This window comes from Bidens hawaiensis, unplaced genomic scaffold, assembly GCF_021521415.1.
Source record: "Bidens hawaiensis isolate Kalapana, Puna unplaced genomic scaffold, B.hawaiensis_p1.1 tig00045541_1, whole genome shotgun sequence".
NCBI lineage: Eukaryota > Viridiplantae > Streptophyta > Magnoliopsida > Asterales > Asteraceae > Bidens > Bidens hawaiensis.
The window spans coordinates 143,894-165,640 of record NW_027498121.1 but is presented as its reverse complement, the minus strand read 5'-3'; the positions used below and the strand labels follow the sequence as shown (position 1 = coordinate 165,640).

Below are 21,747 nucleotides of genomic sequence, written 5' to 3'. Positions count from 1 at the left end.
CTCACGCCGGAGGGTGGTCACAAGGAGGTACCCCCCCTTCTCAGTGACGAGCTCACGATGTCTGTTTTGCAGGATATCAGAAGAACCATCTTTGCCGGATCTAACCCCTCTTGGGAAACATCTATTTAACCCCCAGATTATCCGTAATCTGCCCGGGGTAACTTAGTGTTTCTTCATTGGCGCCATCCGTGCATAAAAGCTAGAACTTCATTTCTTTTCAGTTTTTTCAAACTTCTGGAAAGATGGTTAAAGAAACTCCGGTAACCACAACCCCAGCCACTGAGGGGAATACCGGCGACTACACAGTTTTTACGAACACTACCCCGGTTACCCAAGCTGGGGCAAGTGCAGTAAATAATCGCTCACTAGGATTCACCGATACCCAGTTAGAGAGACAACGAACGAGGCTCCCCCGCCAAACACTCGATGAAGTTAAAGCGTGAGCGGAAGCACGTCAAAAAGAATTCCAAGCTGAGTTGGATGAACGCTTACGTCCACTCCAACAGCCTGAGGAATTCGGAGAGTACTGGGACAATGATTCGGAGGAATCCGATAGTGACGCAAACCCTCGTCATAGGGCGAAAGGGAAGCGTAAGGAAACGGACTCCCAACCGAGAAGGCGTTTTGGAGAAACCTTCAAACCAAAAAACGCAGGTGGAAACCCACGTGACTTCTCCAAAACATTTACACCAACTGCTGCAAAGGCGGGAACGTCCAAATTTGCAAGGGACATTGCGGAAGCAATCGTCCCGAAAAGTGCCAAACAGATGTCCAACATCGGCACTTACGATGGTATATCTGATCCAGACGATCATTTGAACAGGTTCATAGCGGGGGCAACCGTCAGTAGTTGGACGGAACCTACGTGGTGTTACATGTTCCAAATGACGCTTGTTGGGGCAGCTAGAGCGTGGTTCGATCGTCTACCGGTCCACCACATCTACGATTGGGAAGACTTCCAGCAGAAATTTAGCCAACACTTCAGCCAACAAAGAAAGTATACCGAAGAGCAATGGACAATTCTCAAATGCATTCGAGGGGAATATGAAGCCTACCTCAGGTAGGCTGACCAAGCCTACCATCATGGGTCCGGAGGTACTCCTCCCCGCTCTACCCTGGAATGCGGTAGCATCCACGCCTGCACAAAGAAGATAAGTATTAATGATGGAAAGCTATGAAGTTAAAAATAAAGGAAGTTTGTACTTACGGGTTTTCTTGAGCCTAAAAGTGCGGACAGGCGGGGACGAACCCGATGGAGCCGGCCTCTTTACGCCGCTCACCGTCGTCATCCTGGGCTCTCCGGAGGTGACAGTCGTCGCAGCCTCCGGAGCAGTGGTCTTATCACCACCAGGGTTCCCCGCCACCTCCTCGCTCTCGGTCTCTGAATCAGACCGAGGCACCGGATCGGCAGTGGAGGCCACATTCGCCTTCCCCTTCCCGCCGGCAGCCTTCTTCTTCCGCACCAACGGAGGACCATCTGCGGATTCCTCATCAGAACACAAGATTAGAGGAATTCCAGCAGAGGTTTCAGCATTGAGAGGTCGAGGGTTGAATAACGCCTTACCTGGCCGCCTGGCGCTCAGGATCTCGTGGCCTGGCGGGTAGACCTCCACGAACCGATCCGCCGTCTGTTCAAGGATGGGCAACTCGTTCTCATCTAGAGCACGAGTACCCATCCGAGCGGGACTATCAGCCTCCCGCGGATACAGGAGCGACTGCAAGTCGTTCCCCTCTAAAATAAAAGAAAAACAGTTAGAAGACAAACCTATATAAACAAAGAAGACAGAGCATACCGTAAGGGACAGAGTTCAAACCGTATTCAAGGACGATCGGGATCTTTTGCGCCTCCGCATCCTTCCACACCTGGCTCATCCCGAGCATCACCATCCCGGACTCCGCAAAGCGGTAAACCGGAGATTGGACTCGGGAAATCTTTGAGAACCATTCCGCCTCCTGGTAGTTGGAGGCGTGAAGGCTGGGGAGTGCTTGCCCATTCTTAAACATCATGGCAAGGGGGATGGCGCGAGCGGAGATATAAAAGAACTCCCGCTTCCATGAACGAAGACTGCGCTCGGTTGCGCAAATCTTCAAACCCTTGATCCGGGTTATCAGAGTATACCACCCCTGGATGCACCTCCAAGAGTAGAAGGTCATCAGGCGGTCGACGAAGGGCTCAACGCCCAGAATCCGGCACACCCACTCGAAGTGGCGAATCTTTGCGATTGCCATCGGGTGTACCTCGGTCAGGTGTACACCGTGCCTCTCCAGAACACGGTACACAAACTTCGTCAAGGGGAACCTAAGATTCCCATAGACAAAGAATGCGGCATATACCCCGATCTTGCCTCTGGCGGCATCATACACCGTCTGATGAGGTTCAGGAAACTTAGGCTCGAAAGACTCGAGCATGAACTTCCTGACGATGTACTGATATAGATCGACAGGCAGAGCACACTGGCACTCGCCAGCAGTACTCTTGTCATCCTTGTCGGACGTGGATGACGGGTTCTCGGCGTACACCCCAGCCTCCTGGGCTGTAGCCTCAAGATCGTGAGCAGAAGACATCTTGCAGGTATGAAAGAAGAGAACGATTTCAAGAGAATGCTCCACTGAAAAGGTGAGTATTCGCCGGAAATCGTTTTGAAGATGAAGAGAAAAGTGAAAGTGTGGATTACAAAGGACCCTCTCCCCCTTTATATACTAATCGCAATCAATGCGATGAATTTAATGCGGAAGAGAGAGAAATCGCAGGTGCAATGAAACTATGACACGTGGCAAAGAGCAAGCTGGCAACAGCTGTTGAAAGGACGCGTGCCATTAATTTCGCGGCCACGCGCCCGAAAAATCGCGCCCACGCGCCTGAAAAAGCGTCTGGAATGACCATGTACTGTCACGTCACCATAACTTCCTGCACGTCCTGACACAGTCAGAAGAAACCGTCGGACGACGTTTCAACAGTTTGGACTGTTCTTATCCTTTCACCAACTCTTCGAATTTCAAAATTTCAAAAAGATTCAAAAGTAAGCGGGAAAATACCCCTTACCTCGGCAACCAAGTAACTGTAAGACAGGTGCGAGTACAGTGTTAAGGCAAAACCATTCACATACTTAGCACCTGCAGGGAATTGAAGCCAAGAATACCTCTGCGACCAAGTAACTATAAGACGGGTGCGGGTACAGTGTTAAGGCAAAAACCCTTCACATACTTAGCACCCGCAGGGAATTGACACCAGGAATACCTTGGAAGTAAAGTAACCGTAAGACGAGTGCGGGTACAGTGTCAAGGCAAAACCCTTCACATACCTAGCACTCCGCAAGGAATTGAAACCAAGAAGGATCTTCTGGGCAATGCTTGCGGAAACGGGAATAACATCCCCGCATAGCGGGAACGTCGAGAACTACATTGTTTGAAGCTTCAAGATGGAATTGGTGGTTTTAACATAATTGATCACTATGTTCAAAACTACCAATACATCATGGAGAATCCACACAAGTTTGACTCAACGCTCCTGACTTGCGAGGAGGTTACAGACCTACCCGCATCATACCCAAAGATCAAGCAGGAAAGTCGGGAATTTCTGCAAGTGACATAAGGACTTCCGCGGGAAGAATCCCCATGGAAAACCTTAAAACTAAACCCTTTTCAAAAACCCTTAGCTCAAGTCCAAAAGTTCACCTCACTTATTAAACACTCATGAGAAGAACATTGGACTGGGGGGACTTGAAGAGGTAGGTCCCAGCAGAGCCCAGTTGGACCCACAGGACTCACCTTGAAGAGAGACGTCTGCGCAGAAACCAACTGGATCCGCAGGACCCACCATGCTCAGAGACATGACGTCCTTACGCGCAGTACGCAAGCTGTTCCCGCAGGAAATGCCTCCCAATGGTGAAGTACTCCGCCTGTTCCCGCAGCTGCGGATACAAGCCATCAGGGAAGGCCACCCGCGCAGCAAGGCTACACGCACAAGGCACTTAGCTCTCAATAATTCAGTAGTCACCTGAAGGAATGAGCAAAGCCTGGGAACAATCCCGCACAAAGGCGGGAGGGGGAATACTCCCGCCCAAATGAGCCAGTCCGTACGATACTGGAAGATCTTTTGTACTGTACCTGACGAGGTATGGGCAAAAGATCTGACCAGAGATACGACAGCCCATTGACAACAGTATGGCAAGCAGCATGCTCTTGTACTGTATGTCACTATTAGCCGCTACCTACTCACCAACTCCTGTCATACCACGTGCATAGCCTGCAGTTGGTGGAAAAGGAATAGTACACAGCAGGCCTGGTCACTGTCAGCCGCTGCCTACCCACCAACTGCCAGCATGGCACGTGCGTAGGCCACAGTTGGTAGAACAGGAATACTATTCAGCCGGCTATACCCTCTTGGAAACCTACCTTCGGCTATAAATACCCCAAATGGTATGATCATCTCATCTTATCTTGTATCTTATATCTTATACCTGATATCTGCTCTAGCAATCTCTTAATATACACTTATATTCAAGAGCAATCTAGTCTGATTCTCACGCCGGAGGGTGGTCACAAGGAGGTACCCCCCTTCTCAGTGACGAGCTCACGGTGTCTGTTTTGCAGGTTATCAGAAGAACCATCTTTGCCGGATCTAACCCCTCGTGGGAAACATCTATTTAACCCCCAGATTATCCGTAATCTGCCCGGGGTAACTTAGTGTTTCTTCATTATCCTTTTGTATATTCATTGCTTATTTATTCAACTATTATTTTGTTCTAAATTGATCTTGATTTGCAGCCGTGAAGTAATTGGGAGATCGTTGTTTAGCCCTGTATTTGGCAAAGGTTTGCTTGGAGATGGTATAGAGTTCTGGAAAGGTTTTTACCAAAGTTTAAGACCAACTCAGATGGGACTTTCACTTAACATTGGTATATGTTTTAAAACTCTTGCTGTATTATAATATTATAAGTTCGAAATGATATATTATTCTTCGTTACTCTTTATTGCAGATATGTCTTCTATGAATCAAAGTTGGTATCTGATTTTGTGAAGGAGTTTCTCAACAAAGATATATCAAGACCGCTTACCGACCAAGACAGAATCAGGGTATAATTCTGTTTTATGTTTTAATTTCTTGTCTGAATAGTCTGAAAAAATGATTGGAACAAGTTAACAGTTTATTTTGTGGGAATTGTAACTCTCAGGTGAAGAGAGCTCTTCGAGGAGTTAGGGTTGAAGTTCGCCGTGGGAATGATTACTTGAGGCGCTACAAGTGTCAAGACATAACCCGCCAACCACTTAACCAACTAACGTGAGTTGTAATAATCATTATATTATTTTTTAGTCTTATTATAGTCGACATGACTTTGTGATCATATGTTTATTATTTTTGGCTATTTCTTTTGTTGATTTAATTTGTTAGTTTTGTGGATGGTACCGGAGCTACTGTTTCGGTTGTTCAGTACTTCCGTGAAAAATATAACACGCAACTTCGCTTTCCATTGCTTCCTGCAATCCAAGCAGGCACAGAAGCAAAGCCTACCTATGTGCCAATGGAGGTAAGCTGTTATTATATTGTTATTAGTAAGTATTTTAACTAAATCATCAAAACTTCTGCTAACTTTCATTTGTGTAATTATAGCTTTGTACATTGGCTGAAGGCCAAAGGTATGCTTCAAAGCTGAATGAAAAACAAGTGACTAATTTGCTAAGGGCCACTTGTCAACGCCCAAATGAGAGGCAACGAAGTATTGCTGATGTATGTATTTCTTTAAATCATAAACTTCACTTTTATAATACTTTTTACTCCATTATAAAATTTTAACTTTTTTTTGTTGGTTGGTGTCGTTTAGATTGTGGAGAGTAACAAATACAATGATGATGCTCTTGTGAACAAGGAATTTGGCATGCGAGTGAGAGAACAGTTTACGTGTATCGATGCACGAGTTCTCCCACCGCCACCGGTAAATTCATACCTTTCTCTCCTCTTTAATAACATTATTCTTATATTGTTATTAATTTTTAATTTAATATGGCTCTTGTTTTCCAGATCAAGTATCATGGTACTGCTGAAGTTAATCCACAAGTTGGACGGTGGAATATGATCGATCTGGTGAAGTTCTATTCACATTCTTTCAGTATTAAAATTTTTCCTATATTGTTGACTTATAAATTAAAGATTATTAGTGTTATCTTTTTTAACCTTCTCTTTTTTTGTGTAGAAAATGATCAATGGGGGTACTGTTAATTACTGGGCAACAGTGAACTTTTCAAGGCAGAGAGTCGATGCTGTTGAGCGTTTTTGCAAAGGTCTTGTTCAAATGTGCCAGGACAAAGGAATTGTATGTATCTATCGCTTTATACTATTATGTCACCATGTTTATGCCAAAACATTTATTGCATTATAATAATTTTAACATCTTGTTATTTTGAAGGTTTTCAATCCCCAATCTGTGATACCAATCTATAGTGCGCCACCTCACAATATTGAGAAAGCACTAGTTGATATTCAGTCTCAATGTAATGCAAGACTAGCAAGATCTGCACCACCTGGAAGCCATATCCAGTTGCTGTTTGTAATCCTTCCTGAAACTAAAGGAACATACGGTAATTTGAATTTAATTAGTGTTGTACACATTTGCTGTTATTATCATTTATATTTACCCTTTATTTTCCAGGAAGAATCAAACGAGTTTGTGAAACCGAGCTGGGAATTGTTTCACAATGCTGCAGGCCACAACATGTTATGAAAATGGGCAAGCAGTATTTTGAAAATGTTGCCATGAAGATCAATGTTAAGGTATATAACAAGTTAATAGCATTCCTTTTTCTATTTTTGCATTAATATATTAATTTCTATTTATACTATATTAGGCTGGAGGGAGGAACAGTGTGTTGTCTGCATCTCTCAATGGTAGGCTTCCTTATGTTACTGATCGTCCAACTATCATCTTCGGTGCTGATGTCACCCATCCCACAAAGGGAGAAGACTCCACTCCTTCTATTGCTTCCGTATGTTACATTTCTATTATCTTATTATTTCTATCTCAAAATCCATTTGACTAAATAAGATTATATGTTTTGATCCTCTTTTAACAGGTGGTTGCTTCCATGGATTGGCCACAAGTCACCAAGTACAAAGCTTTGGTGTCTGCTCAGCCACATAGGCAGGAGATAATTCAAGATCTGCACACTGTAACTACTGATGCACAAAGGGGTGTTGTTCATGGAGGGATGATTAGGCAAGTGTTTACTACCTTTATAAAAACAAATATTTCTTTTGTATTCAAGTTTAGAATAATGAATTTTTGGTTTTGCAGGGACCTTTTGATCTCCTTCAAAAAGTCAACTGGACATAAACCCCACAGGATTATCTTTTACAGGGATGGAGTCAGTGACGGTAGTTCAATGATGTTTTGTTGAATGAGATGGACAAGATTCGGAAAGTAGGTTTCTATTATCATTATTACTATTACTTTTAAGTTTTGCGTTTAACTTTTAATTGGCGGTTCTAAAACGAGGTTGTTTTTCAGGCTTGCATATCATTGGAAGAGAACTATATGCCTCCTGTTACCTTTATCATTGTTCAAAAGAGGCATCATACGCGTTTGTTTCCTGCGAGACATGGTGATCGGGCTACTACTGATAGGAGTGGCAATATTCTTCCTGGTTTGTAATTTATGGTTTCTTATTTCTTTATATTTAAAATGTTCTTTTGTATTCTAATTCTTTATTTATTGATTAAATTTGTTCAGGAACGGTACCAAGATTTGCCATCCCAATGAGTTTGACTTCTATCTCTGCAGCCATTCTGGAATTCAGGTGAGAAATTGTTTTCCACTTGGATGCCATTCCTTTTACACACACACACACACGTATATAATCATATATTATATGAGTTTTGTAGGGGACCAGCCGCCCGGCACACTATCATGTTTTGTATGATGAGAACAAGTTCACAGCAGACGGGCTGCAGATGCTGACTAACTCCTTGTGCTACACGTATTTCAACTAACCCTGATATTTTTATAGATATATAGTTTTGATGTGTAACTTATCTAACCCATTTGTTATTTGTGTTTTCAACTTTAGCTATGCGAGGTGCACACGATCTGTTTCAGTGGGTATGTATATACATTCTCTGCCTTTTGTTTCTCTTCGTCGTTTTAACAGATTATAAGTTTCTAACTGTTTGATTTTTAATATATTAACTGCAGTTCCACCTGCGTACTATGCGCATCTGGCTGCATTCCGAGCCCGGTCCTACATGGAAGGAGGAGATCTGTCTGACTCTGATTCTCGCAGCGGACAACGTGCAACAAGAGACAGGGTTGCTGATGTGCGCCCGCTCCCGGCTATCCATGAAAGCGTTAAGAGTGTCATGTTCTATTGCTGAGTAGCCTGAGTATTGAGTTGGTTTTAAAACAATCTGAGGTTTTGTTGGCTATCTATCTATCTATCTTCCTAGCACACCATGTGAACAACTTACTTTGCTTTTGCTAAAGATGTTGGATTTAAGTTTTAACATGCTTTTGAGCATGCAACTTTTATGCTTTGTTGTTACCTTTTAAGAATGCAAAGTATTTTCCTTTTGGAAAGAAGCTTTTTTCAAAGACCATTTGATATCAGTCAACAATTATTTGTGTGGTTGTGTTAGCGTATATTTGACCTATTGCACGAGCCTTAGGGTTTTGATGATGATTTAATTGTTAGAATGTGATTCACTCATGGCATGAGCCTTGGTAATCACCATAAGATAGTCAATCTAGCTTTTATTGGAAAGCTTGCTGTGTAGTCTGTATAATACTCAATGCTAACAGCCTTTGTATAAAGAAGATTGTCATCAAACTTGTGTTCCGGATCCCAACTAAATGGTATGATGTATCATGTATCTATCAGGTTAAATGGGGTTCAATTAGACTTGTTTCATATCTACAAGTTTAAAGTTTAAATAGGGTTCAATTAGACTTCTTTCATGAAGTTAAATAGTTAATAAATTCATCTTGCAACAATATACAAGTGCGAATCATATGTAGTAGCAATTTTATGCTAAATAAACATAACTAGCTTATCTTAATGTTAATTTTCGCTTTCAAATTATTTGTATTGTTGGTTTTATCGTAGTACACACTTGAAGAATCACTTCCCAACATTAAATGAACAACGAACCGATATAGATAGAAACCCTCTCAATCATAACCGTAGTTCATGGCACATTTTTTTTACTGATAACAGATGAGATGTATTAACCATTAACCAAGCAGAGGTGCCACTTCAAGTTTCATCTTGTTCTTACAATAGACAACAACCTGTCAAAATTATCGTTTTTCCAAGACTCGACCAAAAATAAACTAATTTTGTCATTTTTAAAATCCGTGGGATTCTGGACATACGATTTCGAACTTCTTCCCTGATTTAACTCATGATGTTGCAACTTTTTTACAGTTCGACCCTGTAACATGTAAATCTGGATTTTTAAAACAAACAACCCAAAACACTCCACAAAACAAAATAACAAAGTCTCAGAATGTTTAAATGAGCAGCAGTTAATTTGTATATAAACGTAATACGTTTACAACGTACAAATACGTATAAATGTATAAATCTCAATTAGCTATTGCTGTTACAAATAATAAATATTAATGAACAATTCCTTTTTTTTCTACTATACAAACAAAAGAATCAAACTCTAGAAAAATTCTGACAAGTAGAAATCCAGTTTTCACTAGGAAAAAGCAACAATTAATGCTAATTGTAGCACGAAAGCCACAGAACCGGTTAAAATCAGTCTGTAACGGGTATCCTGCAATGAAGTGCTACCACTGAATTGGCCCGACACATATTCACTTCTACCACCACTTGAGGTGGTTGACACATTTACGGACGATGTACCTAATAAAATGAAGAAACAAAGTTCGACTTTTCAGGGTCCAATTTTATAACTAACAATAAAGAACTGTGTTTCAAATGAACATAACTTACAGTCATAATTCGCCCAACCTATCCGTTGACCACCAAGATCATATACCACAATTTTGTCTTTTAAAACAAGGTCTGCATTGTTCATATACAAAGTCAAAACCAATAAAAAGTTAAAAGAAATTCATTTAAAATTCGAAATAGTATATAAATGAAAAAAAACTTGTACCTCCTAAAATTGTAATTCCTTGACCTCTAATTTTCTGGAAACCTATACACCACAATGCAGCTCCACCCTACACAGATCACATAATATGTGATAAATCTATTTTGACTGGATCAAACATAAATAATAATAGTATTCAAACTACATGTCAAGTCAAAAAAAAAAATTTAGGTGCAAATAATGTCCACTTATAAATGATAATAGTATTAAAACAGCACAACATCTTACCACTGAGTTCTGCTGTAGAAGATAATCCTGGGGTCTTAAAATCATTGAAGCATCACCCGCGAAGTTCAAGCTTACTGTAGGAAACATATCAGGTGTACTGAAATATAATTAAAAAACTAATTTTAGTTAACGAAAAAAATAAACTATAATTAAAAAAATTATGGGAAATATAAAAACCTGGAGGCAACTAAATAACATTGACTATCCTTTGACACGAGCGGCCGGACAGATTGTGAAACCGACCGTGTAATCTGCAATAACAAAAGCGTTTTCTCATAATTCTTGTTATTTTGAAGTGAAAAGTAATCTGATAACTTTGCCCTTGACAACTTACAGCATCTACAAAAGGGTCATAAGCCTCTTCCGCCAGGTAAGCAAGGGTAGTTCCGGAATCAATTATGGTTCCTCCTCGGTTGCCTGACGTGGCAAACATTGACGGGTCAATGGATAACGTATGACCGTTGACTGAAATGCTCAGCAGATTTAAGTTGTAATGTGGCCTGGAACATGATGTTAACATGTCTATGAGGGGTATAATGGTCAAACTGTAGGCCGTAGCATACCAATAAAGTCAAAGGTCAAAACTTTACAAATCGGGCCCTTTCATATCATTAAAACAATAATGTTAATAATGTCAAGATAAATAAAACGTGTAGAATGCTTCAATCAAGATTTTTGGTTCTTTTGAGTTAGAAATATAAATGCCATTAACAGTTATGTGTCTCTAGAAGTGTAAACGAGGCAAGCCATCGAGATCGGCTCGCAAAAAGTTCCAATCGAGCCAAGCTTAAGTGAGCTTGAGCTTAAAAAGAAGCTTGTTTAATCAAGCCCGAGGCTGAGCTTCACTTATCGAGCTCCAGCTGGCTCTCGAGCGTAAACGAGCCTATTATTTATATAATTTACTTTAATATATATTTTTATTAAAATAATTATTATATTTAAAGATACGATGAAAATAACTAAATAGCATACATTATGTCATATATAAAAATTATAATATTTATATACATAAATAAGATATTTATAAATGTATATGAATTAATTAATTATAAAAATAAGCAAAGAGTCAAGGTCAGGCTGGCTCATGAGCCTAAAGAAGCCTATTATTTATATAAATTTGGTTCAGTATATTAAATAGTAAATACATATATTTACAATAACTAAACAGAATATATTACGTTGTATATACAAATTACAATTAATTACACACACATATATACCTATATAATTATTAATTGTATATGAATTAATAAAAAATAATAAACGAGCCGAGCTCTAGGTGAGCCCAAGCCAAGCCCAAGCTGTTGAAATAAAGCTCGAAACAATCTGAGCTCAAGCTCTTGTAATTCAAACGAGCCACTCGGCTTGTTTACACCCATTTATTTGAGGGGCATAATGGTCAATTCAATACCGACTGAAAGTCAGAAAGAAAACTTACTGTGACGGAATAAGAGGAGTATACACCATGCTCGGCTCAATTATCTGTCCGAGAACTAAAATTCCACCACCCGCACCGTTCCCTACAAGACAATGAGAAAACGCGTCCGGTGCGACCCCTTGTGACGAAAGTTGTGAAATTACCGATAGGCCCTGCTGACCAAACCCAAATATCCCATCAACAGCCCTGTCAGATTTGGTCAAATCTCCAGTTTGACTCATACTGCATCTGTTTCACAAGCCAACAACGTTTTCACAACAAATCCTAAAACAAGTTCACGAATAATAACAAAACTGTTAACAAGTATCAACTCACCCGAATACAATAGATGCTGAGGCATTTGATGAACTCGAATCCCCGACAACTGTATCCAAATGGATTTGATCCGATACATAAAAACCTGATGTTCCGCTACCGTCTCCGTACTGGAACGTGTATATGCACCGATCGTTTGATTTAGAACAACTGGAATCTAACGATTGGCTTCCTAAAGAACATTGTGGGTCTGAACAACGGATTAAAGAAGCTGTTGATGAGCTAGATGGATCATAGAATTGAATTGGGATCTGTTGAATATGGAAAATAATAATAATAATATTACTAATCTAATGATTCTTTATAGTTTATATACTAAAATTATAATTATAATATTAATAAGAAATGGTGAAGTTAGTACTTGGAGTCCACTAGATCTAGGGCAACCGTCACACGAATCGCAGCTAATCCATAACACGTCGCTTCCGGTATCGATTTGTACATAATATTCCTTTGGTGGTGAACCCAATTGAACTCTTGTGAAATAAAGCCTACAATTTCAACCAACTTTTTCAATATAAATAATAAAAAATAATAATAATAATAATAAGAACAAGATTGGATTTACAAAAAGCCCAAAAACTAAAGGAATCAAAGCAAGAATCTTTTCCTTTTGGTTTATAATTGGTGAACCCAATTGAACTCTTGTGAAATAAAGCTTACAAATTCAACTAATTTTTCAATATAAAATAATAAAAAGTAAAGAAAATAATACCCTTTATCAAGAACAACAAAGAACAAGATTCAACTAAATCCTACAACAAATTCAATTAATTTTTCAACATTAATAAAAAAAAATTAAAGAAATTAGCACCCTTTAACAAGAACATATTAAACAAATTTAAAAAACTAAAATCTCAATATAACAAAATAAATTAAATAAAACAAGACCCTTTAATAATAATAACAATAAAGAAAAATATTGGGTTTGTTTTACAAAAAGCCCAAAATGTAATGGAATCAAATCAAGAATTAAAGAAAGAATCTTTTCCTTTAGGATAATAATAACAATAAAAATTAATAAAACACATAGCTTCAATTCAAAGCAGCTTCATAAGAATTCAATTTATTATGAATAAAATATGAAACAAACAATTGAATTAAAGAAATTACCCAACACGAAACGGATCATAAGTCCCTTGAACCGGGAAATCAACAACACTGGCTACAGACTGCAAGATTCTAGGGTGACGTAATCTATCTCTGTATTTAAGTTCACTCAATTCAACATGATGATTATGTGGGTAACCTCTCTCCAACGTAAGAGTTGTTGGAAACCCACAAAGAACAAAACCAGTCTGCAACAATACAGCAACAATTAAGGTCAAGATCACCGGGTTTCCGGCAAGAAAATGAGCCTGCATTACTTTGCTTTCACTCAGGACTTTCGTCGAACACTTGGTGTGCAACCACAAATTGATTGGATTTTGGGTGTTATTTGAAGTGGGTATTTGTGGGCAAGAATCAAGGAGGTGTTGATTGTTTATTGGAGGTAAAGAAGATTTGAAGAATTGGATTACGTTGGCTGGAGTATGATATGATAGGGATACTTTAACACAAGTGAAGAAATGAATGAAGCCACATGTTCATTTGATGGTTTATAATAATATAAGTAATAGCCCTTTGATTTATAGCCATTATACAATTGAAGTCTATTTAGTATTTACTCTTCTAGTCTCGGTTTCAAGGAGGGGCGTGTTAGCTTTAAAACCAATTTTATATTAAAAACTGTGACAATTGACTACTTGTATACAGTGCATTGTTTAACCTTATGGAAATGAGAAAGTTAGCGGGTAGATGGGTTATGTATTACATTTAAAGTGAAATAAAAAAATATTGCATACAATTCTTGTTGCTTAAAGATAACGGCTTTTTATGATATACAAATTATTATTACTGCTAATAAAATATAATCAAATTTTACATTGCAGCATGATTATAGCTTTTAAACAGACAGATGAGTAAACCTATAAAAACGTTTATTTAAAAAGTAGTTTTATGGTGGCAAGGGACTCAAAATCTTGGTTAATTTAACATAGTACAAAAGTATACGGTGAATAGAATTTGAAAAGAACCAATGATAAATAAAAAGCAATCAAAATTACGAGAATGTTCGCTTATATATTTTGTATTAATTGTGATACATAAGACGATTATTTAACTGATAATTGGGGTATATTTCAAACTTCTGTCTTATATTCACAAATATATTATATAGTGTTTGTACTTTGGTCATATACATGGGAGTTTAAAGATAAAAGTGTGGGGCTGAAACTTGAGGTTCCAGAGATGTCAAGTTATTATATACAAAGGGGGTACTTGTTACATTACCCTAACCAATTTTGTTACGCTTTCTATTTTATAATTTCAGTTGAAGGAGTTCATTATTTAGCTTTTCTTGGTGTACTTTACACGTTTCATTATTTAATCCTTAGTTTTATTTTTATTAATTTAATAAAGTAATTTTACATAATACTATAATCATAAGTTCGTATTTACTTAGTGTTTAACCTCCTAATTCTTGCACACACACACGTATGAAAAATGAAAAGGTAACCGAATGTTCAATTTATCGTTTGATGAGAAGTCGTTTATATTTATTTATCTAAAATAAAATGAAGAAATTTATTTGTTTCTTTGGTTAAATGAACGAATATGAACACGTGTTGTTTTTCATTTATGTTTGTGAATGGTCGTTTACGTTGTTCATATTCGTCCATTATGCTTTTTCGTCGGCATTCGTTTATTTTCGTTTGTTTACATACACATTAATGCTTGACTACGGATGGTCTAAATATTACAGCTTTATCATTATTTATATTAACCCAAATATATAATAATCAATTAGTTATCAATTAACAAAATAATTAATGCCAAAATTTATATTACGGGTCAATATCTTTCTTGGCTACAAATTTTAAAGCTCAAATGGAAAAATTGAAGTCGAAATGACCTGAATCCAAACAGAAAACCGGAAAAACCAAAAAACGATATTTTGATTTTTGGTTCGGTTTTAGACCAACCAAAACCGGCCCAAGCAAACCCCTAGTTGGGATGTAGCTAAACAGATGAAACAACCACACACCATCTTCTCCGTCTCGTTCTAATCTATAAATTTATGAAGAACTCGTTAGTAGTGGTCCAAGTCTGAAGCCCGAGGAACATCTATGTATTCGAGGAAGAAAGAAGATCCATTAGAGTATTAGACCACTACTATGGAGATAAAATATCCCTTGTATTAGAGGTGCATAAATCGGGTATTAGAAAATAATCGGGTTTGGATATGGAACCGGGTTCAAGTATGATCGGGTATTAGCAATACCCTGGTCGGGTTCGGGTCCGAGTATTACCTTTAACAACCATACCCTATGTATCGGGTTCGGTTCGGGTATAGAACAAGATATTCTAAAACCGGGTATTTGAATACCGTATTTACGGGTATTGAAAAAAACCATATTTTCGGGTTTTTTCCCGGGTATATATTGGAATTTTTTAGGGGTTGCACTTTTTAGGGGTATTTTTCGGGTATTTTCAAGTTATTTTTCGGTTAATTTCGGTTATAGATCGGGTATTAGAAAAACTCGATTTCGGATATTGGAAAAACCCGGTTCCGGGTATGGAACCTGTTCGGAGTTTCGGGTATTACCGGGTACAAATCGGGTCCGGTTCGGGTACGGGTTTTGCTACTAAAATGCATACCCTATCCGTACCCTACGAATAGGGTTGGGTATTAACAAAACCGATTCCAGTTCCGAGTTCAGGTTTTTTTTTTCACCTCTACCTTGTATAGTTGTATCAGGCTTCTATGTGTTAGGCCAAACCTATTGGGCCGCACCCAACTAGAGGTAAACTCTACAGTCTACACTCTACACTCAACACATATAAATTTTTTTAAAAAAAAATACTAGCTAATGATTTCTTGCGATACTAATTATACGTATATTTAATAGCTATGTTCTGCTCTTCTAGTAGCCACTTTTTGTTCGAAATGATAAAGTTACAAAAGCAAAGTGGTGAGTTTATATGACAGGTTCACAAAAATAAACAAAATAAAAGTAAAAAATAATGCTCACCAATTTATATAATCTTTTATTAAATTTTGCTTTAAGTGACATTATCTTTGAGTTTTATACTAAAATAGAGTGGGAGGAAAAATTATTTATCAATATAGGTGATTTAAAAACTATTTACCAAATTAGGGAATATAGTGCAATTATTTATTACTGGATGAAGTATATAATCGTGAGCTTCATTTGAATTAATTTTAAATTTAAGTTGTTCTGCCAATTTTGTTTTTTCAATAAAATCTTCTTTATTATTATGCGGTTTATATTTTTTTTCCTTTAGGCCCTACAGTATAACTTATCGCTTAGGGCGTTAAAGCTGAATTGGCAAAAGTTAACAAATGGGACACCACTCTCTTCATGAGTTAATGGACGTTAAATGCAAGATAAGTTAAAATGTTAACGGGTTTTAAAACCCTCTATACTCACACACAATCATTTAAGAATTGTTTTTAAATTAAATTGAGATGTGTTAAGTGAGGTTAAACCATTTCCTTTAGACCGGATGGAGTAAAAACGGGCCTAAATGGAGCTAAGGTGAATGAATGCATATATACCCCATGACCTCAGAGAACGTATTATGGAATTTAGTGTTGTGTGCCACGATCTGGCACCACACCCACGTTTCCATACCTTCAACTCGATGCCATGCAAATTTTATATGTTCTTTGTATTGTGTAGTTTGATAATTATCTGTTTAGTATCTTTGTAGTGGGTAGTTTATTAGGTAGTGGGTCGGTTATGTATCTTGGCTATATAAGCCACTAGTTCTTATGTGTTATGGATTATGAATGAAAAATGATGATTTAACGATCAAAGTCTCTTCCAAAAATCTATGATTTCTAATCTGGGTTCTATCTATTTTCTTTGGACCAATTGATTAAAGAACGAGGTTCGTATCATCTAGGTCCGTCATTTATGATTAGCTTTCCCTATTATACATTTTAATTGAATTTCTTAATTAATGATACAGGTAGAAAAAATAGTTGTTATGAGGATAGTTACAGCCTTACAGGTAGGAATATTAGTTATTGCTGCACCAAAACATGTAAAATGCAGCTTAACAAGATCAAACGAGTCAAACAAAAAAGTGCTTACAAGAAAAGCATGTTAAACGGGTTGAAAATTAGAGGTCATTAATTAAACATGTACGAGCCTGACCCAAAGCTTTACATACCAAGCTTGAGAAGGCTAAACGAGCCTGTTACTTGTATTCGAGCTTGAAAAAAAATATTAACAAGGCGAGCTCGAAAGCCCAAACTCGGCTCTTTACACCCCCTTATGATCATAAATAACAGAAACATGTTAAGTAAAAACCTTTAACTTCTCAAATTGAGAACCTAATACATGTGTTCTGTTATTGAACAATCTCCGAAACATGTGAATTGACATCCAAGCCCTCTTCACGGATTAGATCATCATCATTATCGTCTTTTCCCAAGCATCCATTATGCATTTAGTGCCTTCTGACCAGTAATTCACATGGTCCACCTGCAAACATAATAATATCATATGATGAAGTTGCCAAATGTGTTTTTGATCTCTATATATATACAATGTCTAAAAAGTCAAAATATTTGTATCAAGATTCAAGGGGTCTAAGTAATATTATTAACAAAGATAAAATATTTATGGTCACCATTGTTTTATGATTATAACAATTTAGTCTCATTCCCATTCCTACACCCTAAAGGGAAATCAAAACCTATATTTCAGTCAACATACAGAACCACCTAATGTGATGTGTTTTATATATGGCTAATAAAATAGTTTTCCATATATGTATTCAATATTACACAATTATGTGGCAACCTCAATTTTCAGTTGACTAATTGTGTATAGTTTTATATAATAGCATAATACCATAAACATTATTAAACGTGATGACAGAATGTCTACACTGCTAAGAGATGAAATCTAACATATACTGTATTTGTATATCATGGGACATACTTGCAATTATGATTTTGAAAAGATAATACTAAACAGTTGATATATTGGGTTGAAGTCTTGAATTTATTTCAATACATTATGACTGGAAATTTTCTCATTCGTTATTCAGAATATTATATTTCCAATATTTTAGAGTAACAAACTCAATATTTTAGTCATCATGGCTTTTATTTCAAAAGTTTGATCTTTGACTCCTAACGATTAATTTGTTTTGATGTTTCTGTAACATTGTTTTTATTTCGGATTATCAGATTCTCGCCTAGACTTAGTTTATAGTCACCATTAGAATTGCTTTGGATAAAAAAATCCAAGATTCAATAGCCAAAATTATGGTTTTTGGCAACTGAACATTTAAGAAGATCAACTGTATGAATAATAAATGAGAAAAGAAAGGAATAAAGATAAAATGCACCTTATATCATATACATCACAATTCTCCTGCTGTAACACGGTCTCGTTTCCATCTTCTAAAAATCCGCGGTCCCGCAAAAATGCCCCTTTTGAGTAAACATATTACTACAACAACATCACACCATTAGTGTAACACATCCTTGATCCTTCATTGGTTCTCTCAATTCTTTCAAAACCGCATATATCTCGCTACAACTTGAATGCGAGTCGTCCCCTGAAACAAATATATGTGTACTCTCTCCCAACTTAATCCAACTACACCCTGGGTGCTTTTTAACCCCCTTCTCTCTCATCTCCCTTCTAACTAACTTCACTTGGTCCCACCGTCCCGAATCTGCATATATATTAGACAACAGCACAAAAGAAGCTGAATTTTCAGGCTCCAAACTTGCCAGCTCATCACTCGCGCGTTTTCCTCTTATCTCATCGCCATGTATTCTACACGCCCCGAGAAACGTAGCCCAAATCATAGCATTCGGTTTGAAATCCAATTTGTCAATAATATCCTCAGCCTCCTTTAGATGGCCCCACCTTCCAAGAAGATCAATCATACATGAAATATGATCCATACGCGGTTCAATCTTGTAGTGATTAATCATACAGTCGAACATAAACCGCCCTTCAGATACTTTACCTGCGTGACTACAAGCTGTGAGTACTCCAAGAAACGTGATGTCATCAGGATTTATGTTTGACTTTGACTCCCTCATTTCGTTAAAGATTTGCAGTGCTCTTTCAGCATACCCGTTTTTTTGCAAAACCGACCATCATCGAGTTCCATGTGATGACATCATTTTTGTTAATTATTTCCTTAAAGACTTGTGAAGAGCTTGGAATGTCCCCACATTTAGCATACATGTCCACAAGACCGCTGCAAGTCAACTCATCCGAGTCAAAACCTGTGTGGAAAATAAGCGAGTGGACCACACGGCCGTCTTCTAAAGATGCTAAAGCTGCACATGCTTTAAGAACGCTTACAAACGTCGCTTGATCGGGAATTGAACCGTTTAACCTCATTTCTTTGTATATTTCCAATGCCACGTTACTACAATCGTTTTGAGCGAGTCCCAATAAAACAGCCGTCCACAAAACCGTGCTTTTATGGTTTGGTACTCTGAGAAGACAACCATTGCATCTGGCGGGACCTGCGTGTTGAAATACATACCCAGAAGAGATACAGCCAAGAATTCATCATTGTAACTAGAGAAAACCATGTTTTATCACTAAACCGTGAAGTTGACTTCCGAGAGCCAACTTTGAAGGCTCATTGCAGCCATCCAATAAGCTTGCTAATGTAACCTCTGATGGGTTTAATAATCCTCCAAATAACATATTTTTAAACAGACTTATAGCTAATTCAATACAATTTTGACCAATATGACCACTAATTAAAGCATTAGTAGAAGCTACACTTTTCAACGGCATCGAATTATAAACCTTTTGTGCATCTGAAACGACCCCACATTTGGAATACATGTCAAGAAGAGAGCTTCCGGCATAAAGACTGGTTTCCATATTTAACTTAACTAAAAGGGTATGCAATTGTGTTCCTTTGGTAAGAGATTGGATATTTGCACAAGCGCTGAGTAAGCTAGCAAAACATACCTCATCAGGGGTAATCATGTCTTTTCTCATCCTATGAAACATGCTAAACGCCTCGTGTTCTTCTTCTTCCTGCACAAACCCGACTATCATCGCGTTCCAAGAAACATTATCTCGATTTATTATCATGCTAAACTGTCTTACAGCGTCCTGTAAAGAACTGGACTTTGCATACATATCTACCAACGCATTTCCCACAAATAAGTTCATGTTGAACTTGTATTTCACAACAAGTGAATGCAACTGTTTCCCGAATTCAGCATTTTTCAAATTAGCAGACGCGCTCAAAACACTGGTGTAAGTGAATTCATCAGGTATGAAACCAAAATGTCTCATTTTTATAAACAAACCGATTACTTCATCGGCATTTCTATTTTGTGCGTAACCTCCAAGCATTGTGTTCCATAAAACAATGTTCTTGTCATCTAATGCATCAAACACGCTCCTCGCAAGACCCATTTCTTGACACTTTGAGTACATGTTGATTAAAGAACTTCCAACATAAACATTGGAAAACAACCCTTGTTTGGTTGCTAATGCATGAACTTGTGAACCGCAATCAAGATCAAACATACTCGCAATGGCACTCAAAACACTACCTAAAGTGGATCGTGTTGGTTTAATCCCATATCTAATCATACTCTTGAAATAATCAATAGCTATATGATAACAACCGTCCCGAGCATGTCCAGAAATCATGACATTCCAAGCCACAACATTTGGTTCACACATTTTGTCAAACAGTTGACATGCATCATCAAAACGCCCCGACTCAACACACGCGCTTATCACTGTTACAAATGCTACTTGATCCGGTATATGGCCTAATTTCAACATATCCTTAAACAACCTTATCGCCTTATCGGGAAGACCAACTTGAACATAACCAGCAATCATCGCCGTCCAAGAAACCGTATCCGAGTAAACCGACCCATCAAATATCTTTGATGCATCATCAACAAGGCTGCATTTTGCATACATGTCAATAAGTGATCCTTCACAAAACACATCACACATGAACCCTGTTTTGATCACCCGACAATGCACCGTCTTACCAAACAACACGTCTGTCAATCTTGCACAAACCGATAAAACAATTCGCATAAGTGAACTGATTCGGGTCGACCCCAGAAGCCCACATAGACCCAAAGAGCTGCAAAACATGTTCCAACTTCCCACGCCTCGAATACATGGATAGAATTGAGTTCCAAGCCAATGTATCTCTTCGTTCCAAACTGTCAAACACTTTCTGAGCAAACGTTATATTTCCGCATTTAGCGTGCAAGTCGACAATGGCATTGCCAAGTTTCCCATTTGAATCAAACCCAAGGATGAAACTTTGGGCGTGGATGAGGTTAATGGCTCTGGAAGCTTGTTTGAGTCTTTGAGGCATTTCGTCGAACACTTGGTGGGCTTGAATTTGTTTGCAGTATTGAAGACATATTGCCAAAAGATTGGAGTATGCTTGTTGTTGGTGAATGAATATGGGTTGGTGAATTTGGAATTGGGTTAATTGTTGTTGCAAATTTGGTCTGCAAAATGTTCGTTTGCTTAGCTTGATGTATGCTACAACATGGTGACACATTTTCAGAAGATTTTAAGATTTTCAACTGCTTTAATAA

At 38.0% G+C, this 21,747-nt stretch overlaps 1 protein-coding gene and 2 pseudogenes across 2 annotated transcripts; 1 reads left to right on the top strand and 2 right to left on the bottom strand.

The window, feature by feature from the left end:
• The first annotated feature begins 4,767 nt into the window (after positions 1-4,767).
• On the top strand, positions 4,768-8,703 carry LOC143595824 (protein argonaute MEL1-like; annotated as a pseudogene). The gene is made up of 17 exons (XR_013146597.1): positions 4,768-4,912; positions 4,984-5,076; positions 5,175-5,281; positions 5,393-5,528; positions 5,612-5,728; positions 5,823-5,933; positions 6,020-6,082; positions 6,192-6,311; positions 6,405-6,576; positions 6,648-6,769; positions 6,844-6,981; positions 7,069-7,415; positions 7,503-7,642; positions 7,725-7,791; positions 7,877-7,971; positions 8,062-8,093; positions 8,187-8,703. The product of XR_013146597.1 is annotated as a protein argonaute MEL1-like (transcript).
• An 887-nt stretch (positions 8,704-9,590) lies between these two features.
• LOC143595830 (aspartic proteinase 36-like) lies at positions 9,591-13,688 on the bottom strand. Its single transcript, XM_077074753.1, has 10 exons — positions 13,209-13,688; positions 12,457-12,586; positions 12,096-12,346; positions 11,781-12,008; positions 10,677-10,842; positions 10,520-10,593; positions 10,343-10,439; positions 10,118-10,184; positions 9,952-10,023; positions 9,591-9,861 (listed from the first exon to the last, which is right to left on the bottom strand). Exons 1-10 carry the CDS (start codon positions 13,457-13,459, stop codon positions 9,695-9,697), a joined length of 1,503 nt encoding a protein of 500 aa, XP_076930868.1. The 5' UTR covers positions 13,460-13,688; the 3' UTR covers positions 9,591-9,694.
• Positions 13,689-18,468: 4,780 nt separating this feature from the next.
• On the bottom strand, positions 18,469-21,612 carry LOC143595820 (pentatricopeptide repeat-containing protein At3g09040, mitochondrial-like; annotated as a pseudogene).
• Positions 21,613-21,747: the final 135 nt, after the last annotated feature.

Coding starts and splice junctions, on each gene's coding strand:
- LOC143595830 (XM_077074753.1), bottom strand. CDS start 13,459: ATGCAGGCTCATTTTCTTGCCGGAAACCCGGTGATCTTGACCTTAATT. Junction 12,009..12,095: donor TCAGCATCTATTGTATTCGG/GTGAGTTGATAC, acceptor CTTGTGAAACAG/ATGCAGTATGAGTCAAACTG. Junction 10,440..10,519: donor TGTTATTTAGTTGCCTCCAG/GTTTTTATATTT, acceptor ATTATATTTCAG/TACACCTGATATGTTTCCTA.